Consider the following 13,361-nt stretch of genomic DNA (forward strand, 5'->3'; position numbering starts at 1 on the left):
TATGTACATAATATAATGTTTAACATCAATCTTGATATTCATCTTTCTGTGTAATTCTGTATAGAAGAGGTAATTCTGGCCGATGAGGAAAATGACCCAGATGACCGGATGCCCTTTGATGGTATTTACATGAACTCTTTCATCCTTCTTTCCTTTTAAACCCCCCTCTACCCTCCAAACAACCCCCCCATCTCTCTGTATTCCCTCACTGGGACATAGTGTTGGTTTCCCGTTGTAAAGGAAGTCGGTTATCAATAGCATGTTGGTCTTGCTGAAGGGGTGATATTGTATACTTCACGATTTAATGTTCTTTTCATGAGCATGTTTACTGTACATTACTCTAGCAGTTTCTCTTCTTCATATTTGTTTATGAAGGACACAGTCTCCTTGGAAATTTTTAGAAAATGTGTTATTTATTGAAAATGTTTTTATTTATTATCACACTTAGGTGTTAGGTGTTGTTGTTTATTTTATAAAGTGTATTTGTGGATTGTTTTAGTCAACCTGTATGGTTTATGGTAGGTAATAACTGAGTTATTGTGGTATATGGCACACAGGATCAAGGAGGAGGCCTACTATCAAGAAAAATAAAACAGACCTGCTCGATGCAGAGGATGGAGATGGTGATATAGGTGGGCATGAGAGTCCTACATATTAAAAGACATCCATATACCATGTGCATATAAAGGAATAGTGCTTAAACATCTGTGCTAAAAATGTTGCGGGTTCAAACCTTGCAAGATAATAAAATCACTTTTATTAGGACACTATTAAAGAAATTATACAGTCTTTGAAGTCAAAAATACTTTTATTAGTACCAAATAAATGACATATATATGACCCAGTCTGCGAAAAAACAGCTAAAGTATTTTTTTGGGATTCACATAATCAGTCCTTATCTACATTAACTTTTCATTTTTAAATTTTTCAAATTTTATCATTATAAATTGAATTATTATATTTTATCTTGACTGATTCTCAAATAAGAACTTATGTATGTGCAGATGTACAGATACAGTAGCATTGTATAGGTGTATATAGTACTGTATAGGGATCATTATTTACTCTTAACCCCAAACTGATCCAGGTAGATTGTTTTTGTAAACTTTTGGTAAAAGTTAAAGGGACATTTCACTTTTTTAAAAATATGCTCATTTTCCAGCTCCACTAGAGTTAAACAGTTGATTTTTTTGTTGTTTTGGAATCCATTCAGTTGATCTCCGGGTCTGGCGGTATCACTTTTAGCATAGCTTAGCATAATCCATTGAATCTGATTAGACCATTAGCATTGCCCTAAAAAATAACCAAAGAGTTTCTATATTTTTCCTTTTTAAAACTTGACTCTTCTGTAGTTATATCGTGTACTCAGACCAACGGAAAATTAAAAGTTGCGATATTCTAGACCAACATGGCTAGGAACTATACTCTCATTCTGGCGTAATAATCTAGGACTTTGCTGATGTAACATGGCTGCAGCAGGCGTAGTGATATTACGCACTGTCCGAAAATAATCCCCTTGGTTACTTTCAATAGCAGGGGACTATTTTCGGACAGGGCGTAATATCACTATGCCTCCTGCAGCCATGTTACATCAGCAAATTCCTAGATTATTACGCCAGTTTAAGAGTATAGTTCCTAGCCATATCTGCCTAAAAAATCACAACTTTTAATTTTCCGTCAGTCTTAGTACATGATGTAACTACAAAAGAGTCAAGTTTTAAATAGGAAAAATATCAAAACTCTTTGGTTATTTTTTAGCGTGATGGTAATGGTCTAATCAGATTCAATGGATTATGCTAAGCTATGCTAAAAGTGCTAGCGCCAGACCCGGAGATCAGCTGAATGGATTCCAAAACGACAAGAATCAAATGTTGAACTCTAGGAGAGCTGGAAAATTAGCATATTTTCAAAAAAGTGGAATGTCGCTTTAAATAACTTCTTGCTTTAATAGTATATGACCATTTTGAGATGCCATTTTTGGCAAATCTTTTATATTTTATCTTGTTTTTCTGCTGCCCGTCAGGCTCTCCGTTCGCACGTGGCAGTCTGAAGAGCTCCAAACTGGAGGGCTCCTCCTTCAGGAAAAAAGAGCGACGACTGAGATTCTTCATTAGGCACATAGTTAAAACACAGGCGTTTTATTGGATCGTGCTGTGTCTGGTGGGACTCAACACCCTGTGCGTGGCTGTTGTGCACTACAACCAACCCGACCTGCTTTCTGACTTTCTCTGTAAGTCTGTCCACCCTGTTTTTCTGTCTATACTGATTTTGGGTGTTGGGCTTCTTAACAAGGTAACAATCACGACGCTACAGGCATAGAAGTATCAGTTTCCCCACTTCATTTTTAATCTGTGATGTTTTTTTCATTCTCTGTGCTTTAAAATAGTTAACAGATTGATAAATGTATAATTTTTTCTCTCATATTTTTCTCTCACTCACACCTGCATCCAGACTATGCTGAATTCATCTTCCTTGGGATCTTCATGTCAGAGATGTGTATTAAGATGTATGGGCTGGGGACCAGACCTTATTTTCACTCCTCGTTCAACTGTTTTGACTGCATTGTGAGTTTCTCTATTCCCTCCTCTCTTCTTCTACACAATCGTGCCACTTTTGAGCATTACAGCAAGTGTTCACACCTCTGTTAGATATTGATGTGGATACAGTTAATAAAATTGGTTTGTGTAACTGAAGAGTCTGTATAAATCACTGCCACCGAGGAACAAGTCTGTCTTAGTGTTGGCCATTGTTCAAGGTGCTTTGTTTTTGTGGCTTATTGTTCTTGAATGAGCTTTAAATGTGTGTGTTGTATGTATGTGCGTGTCTTTGTGTTTTGTGTGTGTGGGACAGGTCATTTGTGGCAGCATTTTCGAGGTGCTCTGGTCTATGATCCAGCCAGGAACCTCGTTTGGGATCAGTGTGTTGCGAGCTCTCAGGTTACTGAGGATCTTCAAAGTGACCAAGTGAGTCTCTTGTGTCTCGAGTCCAATGTTTGTCCCTTTGTCTCACTTACTGTTCATTAAGTTTCATCTTGAAGGACTGTGTGCATTTTTAAGTGTCTTTAAATGCATTGGCACATCTACTTTTGCTTGATGGGACAGATTAATTGACAAGATCTGACAAGATTTCCCATATGTTAAGTTAGTACTGGGTTATCTTGGGATAAGGATGTCTTAAATTTCAGTTTGAATTAAATAAGTCAAATACTTTAGTAAGCCTCGCGATGACTGTTGAGCCAAACATAAGATGTTTGAGCACTCTTTACCTTGTAAGCTTATAGGGACTAAACATCTTCATTTATGTCTTTTCCATCTCTTTCTCAGGTATTGGGCATCTCTTAGGAACCTGGTGGTGTCTTTGTTGAACTCCATGAAGTCCATCATCAGTTTACTCTTCCTCCTCTTCCTCTTCATCGTGGTCTTTGCTTTGCTGGGCATGCAGCTGTTTGGAGGACAGTCAGTATAACTTAAACCTTATTGATCTAACACTGCAATCATAACATTTGTCCTTCCTGTGTTGGAAATTGTGTCATTACCATTCAATACATTATAACAGCTATGGATCAATACACATTTTCATATCCCCCAGTTCTTTTTACACAAGTAGTCTAAATGCAATATGACCATAATGTCCTCTCTTCACTGTGTGTACTAAAAAAACGACTACAAATCTTTCCGTTCAGGTTTAATTTTGAGTCTGGCACACCACCAACAAACTTTGATACGTTTCCTGCAGCAATAATGACCGTGTTTCAGGTGAGCAAGTGTGCCTGTCGAACAACACTTTGCTTTTCTTTAAGCTTCCACAGTTTTGGGATTATGAAACATTTTTTATTCTTTCAGATCCTGACGGGTGAAGACTGGAACATGGTGATGTATGATGGGATTGCGTCTCAGGGTGGAGTTAAAAAGGGCATGGTCTTCTCAGTCTTCTTCATAGTTCTCACACTCTTCGGCAACTGTATCCAAACATTGAACATTGCATGTCATTTTTGGATGTTCACAGACATACCAATGAGTAATTAATGTTATGATTTCACTTAACCCGCTGTGATCAGACACTCTTCTCAATGTATTCTTGGCCATCGCCGTGGACAATCTAGCCAATGCACAAGAGTTGACCAAGGTAAAATCATGACAATAGCTTTTATTTGTGATGCATTTTAGAAATGTTTACCCCTTAAGTTTAAGAAAGGTGAGAACAAGAAATGTGTTTAGACATAAAGTGTTGTGGTGTACCTTCTTCATTTTGTTGATAAACTTTACTTAGGCTCCTTTTTAATTTATCCATTTAGTCACAAAAGCAACTAATGTAAATGTTTTGAATTGCCATGTTTCTCTCACACTCTTTTTTTCAACACTAAATTACACTTCAAAATCAGAGCATGCCATATTTGACCACATTTGTTTTATTTTCCACATATAGGATGAACAGGAGGAAGAGCAGGCAGCCAATCAGAAGATGGCTCTTCAAAAGGCCAAGGAAGTTGCTGAGGTCAGCCCACTGTCTGCAGCCAACCTCTCCATTGCAGCGTGAGTACCTCTCTCTCTCTCTCTCTCTCTCTCTCTCTCTCTCTCTCTCTCTCTCTCTCTCTCTCTCTCTCTCTCTCTCTCTCTCTCTCTCTCTCTCTCTCTCTCTCTCTCTCTCTCTCTCTCTCTCTCTCTCTCTCTCTCTCTCTTCTAAATATTTGTGTATCTTCAAATGTGTCACCAACATTAAGCTATTTATTTAAGGGCTTGACAACATCTATACAGAATGCACAACATGAAATTTTAAAATTTGAAATTTAAGTGCGGACAGGTGGTTAATCTATAGTAAAGCGCCTGTAGTCTGTAGTTTAAGATACATGGTATAATAAAATTGTATATATTTTATAGTTATGTTAATAAACCAAATTATTGCACTACATGAACAGTGCTTGTGTACTACACTAGTAGTTGCTTAATATTAATTGCTAAATTTATGCATCATCATTATTATTGACACTTTGTTTTGTATTAAGGTTTACCAGCCATACGACATTTTAATCCATTTTTACTATCCAATATTTACACTGCCAGTGTGTAATTATTTGATTCAAGCCAAATAAAATTTTACTAAAATAATCTAAATATTAAAGGGGCCCTCCGCTTAAAAAAAGGCTTATTTTCCAGCTCCCCTAGAGTTAAACAATTGAGTTTTACCATTTTGGAATCCATTCAGTCTGACGGTACCACTTTTAGCATAGCTTAGCATAGTTCATTTAATCTGATTAGACCATTAGCATCATGCTAAAAAGAAGAGTTTCGATATTATTTTCCTATTTAAAACTTGACTCTTCTGTAGTTACATCGTGTACTAAGACTGACGGAAAATTGAAAGTTGAATTTAGTCACCAGCTAGTGGTCACACACATTTAGTTACCAAGGGGACTATTTCACCTGCTGCAGCCATGTTACGGCAGCAAAGTCCTTGATTAATACGCCGGAATGAGAGTATAGTTCATAGCCATATCGGCCTAGAAAGTCGCAACTTTTAATTTTCCGTTGGTCTTAGTACACGATGTAACTACAGAAGAGTCAAGTTTTAAAATGCACCAATGGTCTGATTCACGGTTTTACATTTCCTTTGGTGTGTAGGCGTATATTAGTACGTTTTAACGATATGCAAAAGGTACATTCCCAAAAGTTAACTATGACACAAGTTATCGTCTCCAATGTAAATCTTATTTCTTGGACTACAACAAACACACGGATTGTAGGCAACAGTTTACTTCCTGGGATTGGTACTGTATAGAAGACCGACATTATCATGATTCCTCCCACTTTGGACTCATAACCTGTAATGTACTGTATGTTGGAAAATAATGTGTTTTTTTTACCATAAACCACGCAAACATGTTGTATTATACCAAATACACAAAATAACATTGTTTTTAGCAATGAAATAGGTGCCCTTTAAATCAGTGGTCACCAATCCTGGTCCTGGAGGGGCCGGTGTCTCTGCAGAGCTCCAAACCTAATCAAACACACCTGAAGCACCTTAATTAGCTGCTTCAGGTGTGTTTAATTAGGGTCAGAGCTAAAAAAATATTAAAACTCTTTGGTTATTTTTGAGCGCGATGCTAAATGATCTAATCATATGCAATGGATTGTGCTAAGCTATGCTAAAAGTGGTACCGCCAGAACCGGAGATCGGCTGAATAGATTCCAAAATGGTAAAACTCAATTGTTTAACTCTAGGGGAGCTGGAAAATAAGCATTTTTTTTTACATTTTATGTCTTAATGCCATTGGTAAAAAAATATAATGCACCAAATTAAAAGAACACAAAGGATGTATGATCCATAATTGTGTGATGCTGAATAGGCCTTAGCACATAAATGCAACATCCTCAACACTTAAATTTCCTTAGTGATAGAAACTTGTGTTTCTATCAGCATTGTAGAAACACAACGTTGCAGCAACATTTCCACAACGTAAATGTGTTTGTTGGAAGGTAGAGTGAGTGTGTGAAGAAGAGAGAGAGACTCTGTTGTTTTATGTTTCTCACATGCTGTTTTCCTCCTCAGCGTGACAGTAAACTCTGAGCGTCTCGACGCAACAGAACAGTTTCTTGACTGGTATTTATTCACTTATACTCTTTCTGTTTTATTTTAAACTCCCCACTATTCTTTTCCCATCAGTTCCTTTAACATGTGCTTCTCCACCTCGATTCTCTATGCTGCCTACTTCTCTGCTCTCCGGTCGCTGGTTGTTAAGGGATGGGTTTATCGCTCCTCGTCTCTCCTTCATCCTGCTTCTCACCTCCTGCTGTTTTCCTTCTAGCTCCTTGACTTTCTTCACATGCTTTGCTCAAAGGGTTGGGCGCCTGTGATGTGTTCACTCCCAGAATTACTATACTGTAGTTCTATCTTTGTGGGTGTGTGTTTTGTAAGTTTGACCCAAGCGGTGCAGTCGTCCTCTTTAATAAATTATAGCTGTTTGTAGCTTGTAGGTGGGCATTTCAGCCTGTGGTAGCTGCTGCAAATTCACCTCTCCCTTTTGATAATGAGCAACTTTAGATTTACTGTAAATTTCCTTTTGTCCTTCTCTCTCTCTGTCTGTCCCCTGCAGTAAGGAGCAACAGAAAAACAATAAAGGTTGTAAGTCAATATGGGAACAGCGCACCAGTGAATTGCGACGGCAGACTCTGGTGAACAGCAGAGAGGCTCTTTACAATGAGCTGGACCCTGAAGATCGCTGGAAGGTAGGAAGAAGAAAAGTAGTGAAGGAAATGTTTGTTCTCCTTCTCCTCTCACCTTCCCGGTCTGTCATTGTGTTCCCAGGTCTCGTACTCCCGCCACATTCGTCCTGATATGAAGACCCACCTGGATCGCCCGCTGGTCGTGGACCCTCAAGAGAACCGCAACAACAATACAAACAAAACCTGTCCAGGCGAGGGCCAGCCCCAACGCTCGAATCAGCTCTTGCACAAACAGTCAAACTTCAATGATGCAGAGAACGAAGGTGGAGGATCTGGACCGTGGCCCCTGGAACGGGGAGATTCCACAGGGTCCCGTCGCAGTCTGTTGGGCTCTGAGAACCAGGGGGACGGCCGAGGGTCCCACCGCAAGCATCAGCACGGTGAACGCTGCAGCCAGGCCCGACAACACCGCAGAGCCCAAGAGGAGGAGGGAGAAGGCGGAGGGAGGAGACACAGAAATAAGGGCAGGGAAAGAGGGACTGAGTGTGAACATGCGGATGGAGGAGAGCGTAAACACAGACGTCATCGGCATGAAGGCGAAGGCCGGAAAGAAAGAGGAGAGAGGGTGCGACACCGCACCAGGAAGTAAGTTTGGCTGGATTAACTGAACAGTTGCACCTATTAGCCTGCTAGTAGCAGTTAGTTATCCTTGAGTTGCCCCAAATCCCTGGTGGTACACATCAAAATCATTACAGTAAATACACTGTGAAAGTTGCATACAGTGCCGTTTTTTAGGGTGTGTTTATCCCAACACCTAATTTGCTTACTTCTTTCAGTGAATCAGGTGATATAACAATGCAGAGTTCGCATCCACTTGCACAGTTCATTCTTAGTAAACTCCCAGGGTCCCAAAGAACAGACTTTTTAAAATTGCTCTCTTCTCTCAATAGGGAAGGTCACAGCGGCGGTCCCACCCTGTCCACAACCCGCCCCATTCAGAAAACTCTGTCCAGGCAGGACAGTCAATACAGTGAGGACCTGGACAATGCCATGAACAACAACAAGCTTGCCACCCAGCAGCCCGGTAACTCCACCCCACATGACAGTCTGCTCAATCTGGCCAACAGTGCCCACACTGCCGGCCTGGTGCATCCCGGCTCTGAGAGCAGCTTCATTCCCATCAACCCTTCCTCGAAAACTACTATTGTTGCTAGCACTGGTAATGTGGGCATGAAACCTGAGTATACTGCTTTGGACATGCCGCCCATGTTCCCCTCCAGTAACGCCATCCTACAAGGTGAGAGAAACAGAGAGGGCGAGAGCCAATTGTCCTTCCGGTAAACTCCACAGTGTTCCTTTACTGATCTTTCTTATCATGTTTTCCTCACGCACGTGTCCGCAGTCAATAGGAACGCCAACACGGAGCCTCTGCCCAAGAAGGAAGATACTAAGGATGATGATGATGATGATAAAGATGATGGTGGACCTAAACCCATGCCCCCATACACCTCAATGTTCATCTTAACTACAACCAACCCGTGAGTCCACAGTAGAAGAATCAGTGTTTACAGTGACAAAAAAGTTTGAAACTTTGAAATGTAATAAATTACTCTTAAAGAACTTTACTTTTTGGTGGATGTCGCAATCCCTCTTAGTTTTTAACCCCTGACCTGGCTCCCACACTATGTTCCCTTAATTGGGTGTACTATCTTTGTTATTTACACGGCTGTTGTATTAACTTGTGTTTGTGTGACCATTTTAGGTTTCGGAGGTTGTGTCACTATATCGTCACGCTTAGGTATTTTGAGATGTGTATCCTGCTGGTCATTGCGATGAGCAGTATTGCCTTGGCCGCTGAAGATCCTGTTTGGCCTGAATCCCCCCGAAACAATGTTAGAGACAGTCCCACATCTCAGCATCCATTATTTATTTCTGTGTGATTTAGTCCACGTTTGTCTACTAGTTTCCATCTTAAAAATTATAAACCTCCCATCCTGTCATTTTGATTGATCAAAGAGAGAATTTTTTAACGCTGTGTTCCTCTTTTATTCTCGCAGGTCCTGCGTTATTTTGATTATGTCTTCACTGGTGTGTTCACTTTTGAGATGCTTATTAAGGTACATTATACAATCTGTCTGGGTTATTATTTTCAGTACGGTACATTACACATTGTACCATTCTATGCTATGCTTTAGTGTCAGTCTGATGCTATGTAATATTTAGTTCAAGTGTAATAGGTTTTACACTTATTTTAAGTTCATTTGCAGACATATTAGTGTGTTGTAAGAATATTGCACAACATTGGAGATGTCAACTATTATATTAAAAAGTGAGATTTTTATATTGAATATGCATATTTGACAATACAAATATGAAATTAGCGTCAAAGTTTGATTTCAGTCATTGATTTCAATCTTTGTCATGGCCTTACTCTGACAATATTAAAGATATCAAGGTAGGTATCAATGTAGGATGATTTAATTAAAAGAACGCGAATTACAAAAAATGACTTTTTACTGGATTTAAAATATATATTTTCAAATCATATATGACTAAGAAGTGTAGGTCAAACGGTTTGTAGCAATATTATTTCAAATAAATCAATGTGTTGAATATCCTGAATAGACTTTCTGTGTGTTTCAGATGGTGGATTTGGGTCTTGTTATGCACCAAGGCTCATATTTTCGTGACCTTTGGAACATCCTGGACTTTATAGTGGTTAGTGGTGCCCTGGTGGCGTTTGCCTTCACGTAAGTGTCATGCAGGCCCCAGCGCTCATGCTTCACACCTCTCTCCTTCCCTGCCTGCTGCCCTGCCCAATTCCCTACAGGTCAAATGCCTATGCAGTCAGCACAGCTCTCTGCCACCCTGGAGCGCCAGCCTGCTACTCATACAGCCCAGCTGTCTCTCTATCTTGCACACTTCTTTCATAAATCTATTTTTACTGTGTCTTCACGTCAAAAATAAATCACTCCCATGATAATCAGTGAAAACTGTCTACACTGAAAGCATCTGAAACGTCGTGTCACATCATGGCTCGGCTATTAGTTAACACTCTCTGTTTTTATTCGAGGTACAGACACTTTTCATGATATATTTCTTTCGGTACTAACGTAGACAAGCTCAAGTCATCGATTGCTTCCAGTGTAAACAGTGTTTGATCATTCTCCATCATTATTTTTATTCTCTCCATTACTCTCCCTCTTCAGCTCAGTTCTATGCATTTGGTATATCCTGGTATAGCATATCCATCTCATTTCTCCTCTTGCCCCTCCCTTGCCCTATCCACATACAGTAGTCTGACTTTTCCTTCCTGCCCCACCATGCACTGCACCCCGCTACACCATGCACCCTTTGGGTGTGCTTGGGCCCATTTTCATGAGGGTGACAACCCTGCCTGGGCACCTGTAACCCTTTAGTGCCCAGAACTTTCTGGAGCATCCAGACACCCATCAGGTATTTCCACTATTTTCTGTGATACATATCCTGCTGGAACTCAACAAGAGATGAAGAAAAACATTAAGAATGGGTAAATAAGAGAGCGAGGGAAAATATGTGACCATGTCTATGAAATCCGAGCATTTATTGATTTTACGTTGATATCGAGGTTATGTTTTTACAGAATGTCGTTTATGTTATGTTAGGTGACTTTGCATGAGTTCGCCAGCCCATTTAATAATTAATGGTAAACAAACTTGGCTTGTCATCCTTAAAGGGAGCTCAAACCTAAGGCCGGACTCAAGCCCCAAGTTCGTAGGTGCGGAGAATGCCGCTTAATGATGATTGACGACTGAATGTTTAGGTTCCTCCCAAACCTACGTTTAAAACAGCATTATGTAGAATACTGTAAAGACTTTAGCTGGGTTTTCACAGATGGAGTCACATATTCAATAGGTTACTGCATATTCTGTTTATTGTATATTATTAAAAGTTTCTTGCACCAAAACACATAAATTAGTTTAACCTATGTTATGATTGGCTAATGTTTTGCATGTAAAATGAGCATATTGGGTCTTTGCATTACATTGTGACAGGTTGAGAAACAATCTACTCTGAGATATTATTAAGGTCGGATGAAATTATTGATGAAAAGAAACTTAAGCTACTCATATCTAATGATCCTTTTAAAGGCTATATGGAGCTGCAGGTGCTACCAGATAACCATGAACAGTGAGGATGAGGTTTATCATTACAATCACAAGAGCTGATAAGAGCAACAGGAATAGTAATGAATCATTGTTTCAGGTTGGGTATCTGAGGCCAGTTACAGGTCTGTGATTGTGAGAGTTTGTCACGTGAGAGAGAGGTCAGAAAGGTGGAAGAAATGCATGTGAAATGCTTTTTATAGATCCAGGGTAAGAAGCATGTGAGAGGATTCTGGGAATCGAAGCGACATGGCAGATAACCTGAAATGCAATCATGAATGGAAGAAATATGAACCCAGATCAATGCTTTTCCTTCTTAAAATACCAGAATCTGAATGCTGTGAAATGGTAATATTATATGGTCCTGTGTATGTTTATCCTCTACAGTCCCTGAACAACTATGAATTTGATTGCACACTTTTTTCATATTAAAAGTCCTATGTAAGTCGTAATTTATTTGACCTTAAACTGACAGTGTTGTATTATTATTAACCTGTGTGACTTTGCCTGCTGTGTGAACATACACAAGACATACATTTATCATTTTATAAGCATATAAAATCAGAATTGCCGTCACGTTACTATGAAGTCAAAACCTGTTCACACCACATCAGTTAAGACTAAAATGCACTTTAAAGCAACACTAAAGAACTCTAGCTCTTTGCTCCCCCTACAGGTTAGAAGCGTAATTGTTCGTTACCACTGTCGTAAATACTGCAGCATAGCTGGCTCTGATTGGATTGTAGGTCTGCCGTAAAGCAAGTTTTTGTAGTTTTCACCGGAACTACAGGACCGCTACCCGACGGTTGGAAACTTCTTTAGTGCGGTTTTGGCCGATAGAGGGCTGCAAAGCGAATGTGAAAGTGCCATTCAACCCTGTTTTGTGTGGATGAACCACTGAAACTTTTTTGGAAACGTTATTTTAAGGTAAAAAAACCTCTTTGGTGTTGCTTTAAAAGTATAAAATACACACTACCCTTTAGATTTTAGGATCATTGTAAATGTTTCACATTTCAGAATAATAGTTAAAAGCTCATCCGAACACAAATTCAGTACTTAAAGTCCTTCCTTTATGGTCATATACACTCGCCTGAAGGATTATTAGGAACACCATACTAATACTGTGTTTGACCCCTTTTCGCCTTCATAACTGCCTTAATTCTACGTGGCATTGATTCAACAAGGTGCTGAAAGCATTCTTTAGAAATGTTTGCCCATATTGATAGGATAGCAACTTGCAGTTGATGGAGATTTGTGGCATGCACATCCAGGGCACGAAGCTCCCGTTCCACCACATCCCAAAGATGCTCTATTGGGTTGAGATCTGGTGACTGTGGGGGCCATTTTAGTACAGTGAACTCATTGTCATGTTCAAGAAACCAATTTGAAATGATTTGAGCTTTGTGACATGGTGCATTATCCTGCTGGAAGTAGCCATCAGAGGATGGTGGTCATAAAGGGATGGACATGGTCAGAAACAATGCTCAGGTAGGCCATGGCATTTAAACGATGCCCAATTGACACAAAGGGGGCTAAAGTGTGCCAAGAAAACATCCCCCATACCATTACACCACCAGCCTAGCCTGCACAGTGGTAACAAGGTATGATGGAGCCAAATTCTGACTCTACCATCTAAATGTCTCAACAAAAATCGAGACCAGGCCAAATTTTTCCAGTCTTCAACTGTAAAATTTTGGTGAGCTCGTGCAAATTGTAGCCTCTTTTTCCTATTTGTTGTGGAGATGAGTGGTACCCGGTGGGGTCTTCTGCTGTTGTAGCCCTTCCGCCTCAAATTTGTGCGTGTTGTGGCTTCACAAATGCTTTGCTGCATACCTCGGTTGTAACGAGTGCACTGTAAAAAATAAATTGTTGGCTCAATGAATTATTTTTTAGTAACTAGTTCCACAGAAATTTTACGTTCACTCAATTTCTGTCTCCAAAGTGTTACCTGGATTGATGTTTTTTTAGTTGGCCCAAATTTGACTCAAATATAAAAAAGTATGTTGGCTCAATTAGCTTTATAGTTCATTCAACTAAAATGTTTTAATCAGTT

The 13,361-nt window shown here is 39.7% G+C and overlaps 1 protein-coding gene across 1 annotated transcript in view; it reads left to right on the forward strand.

Moving 5' to 3' along the window:
- The window catches only part of cacna1aa (calcium channel, voltage-dependent, P/Q type, alpha 1A subunit, a), a 114,553-nt gene that overhangs the window by 42,805 nt on the left and 58,387 nt on the right, over positions 1 to 13,361 (forward strand). Inside the window, exons 11-28 of the mRNA XM_055193737.2 lie at positions 65 to 121; positions 558 to 632; positions 2,024 to 2,230; positions 2,452 to 2,564; positions 2,851 to 2,963; positions 3,324 to 3,455; positions 3,683 to 3,755; positions 3,843 to 3,960; positions 4,058 to 4,125; positions 4,426 to 4,532; positions 6,550 to 6,600; positions 7,094 to 7,226; positions 7,306 to 7,808; positions 8,114 to 8,460; positions 8,566 to 8,701; positions 8,926 to 9,055; positions 9,221 to 9,280; positions 9,807 to 9,913. Coding sequence (XP_055049712.2) covers positions 65 to 121; positions 558 to 632; positions 2,024 to 2,230; positions 2,452 to 2,564; positions 2,851 to 2,963; positions 3,324 to 3,455; positions 3,683 to 3,755; positions 3,843 to 3,960; positions 4,058 to 4,125; positions 4,426 to 4,532; positions 6,550 to 6,600; positions 7,094 to 7,226; positions 7,306 to 7,808; positions 8,114 to 8,460; positions 8,566 to 8,701; positions 8,926 to 9,055; positions 9,221 to 9,280; positions 9,807 to 9,913 — 2,530 coding nt within the window. The remainder of the gene's footprint in view (positions 1 to 64; positions 122 to 557; positions 633 to 2,023; positions 2,231 to 2,451; positions 2,565 to 2,850; positions 2,964 to 3,323; positions 3,456 to 3,682; positions 3,756 to 3,842; positions 3,961 to 4,057; positions 4,126 to 4,425; positions 4,533 to 6,549; positions 6,601 to 7,093; positions 7,227 to 7,305; positions 7,809 to 8,113; positions 8,461 to 8,565; positions 8,702 to 8,925; positions 9,056 to 9,220; positions 9,281 to 9,806; positions 9,914 to 13,361) is intronic.

The sequence above is a fragment of the Misgurnus anguillicaudatus genome, chromosome 19 (genome assembly GCF_027580225.2).
Source record: "Misgurnus anguillicaudatus chromosome 19, ASM2758022v2, whole genome shotgun sequence".
Classification (NCBI taxonomy): domain Eukaryota; kingdom Metazoa; phylum Chordata; class Actinopteri; order Cypriniformes; family Cobitidae; genus Misgurnus; species Misgurnus anguillicaudatus.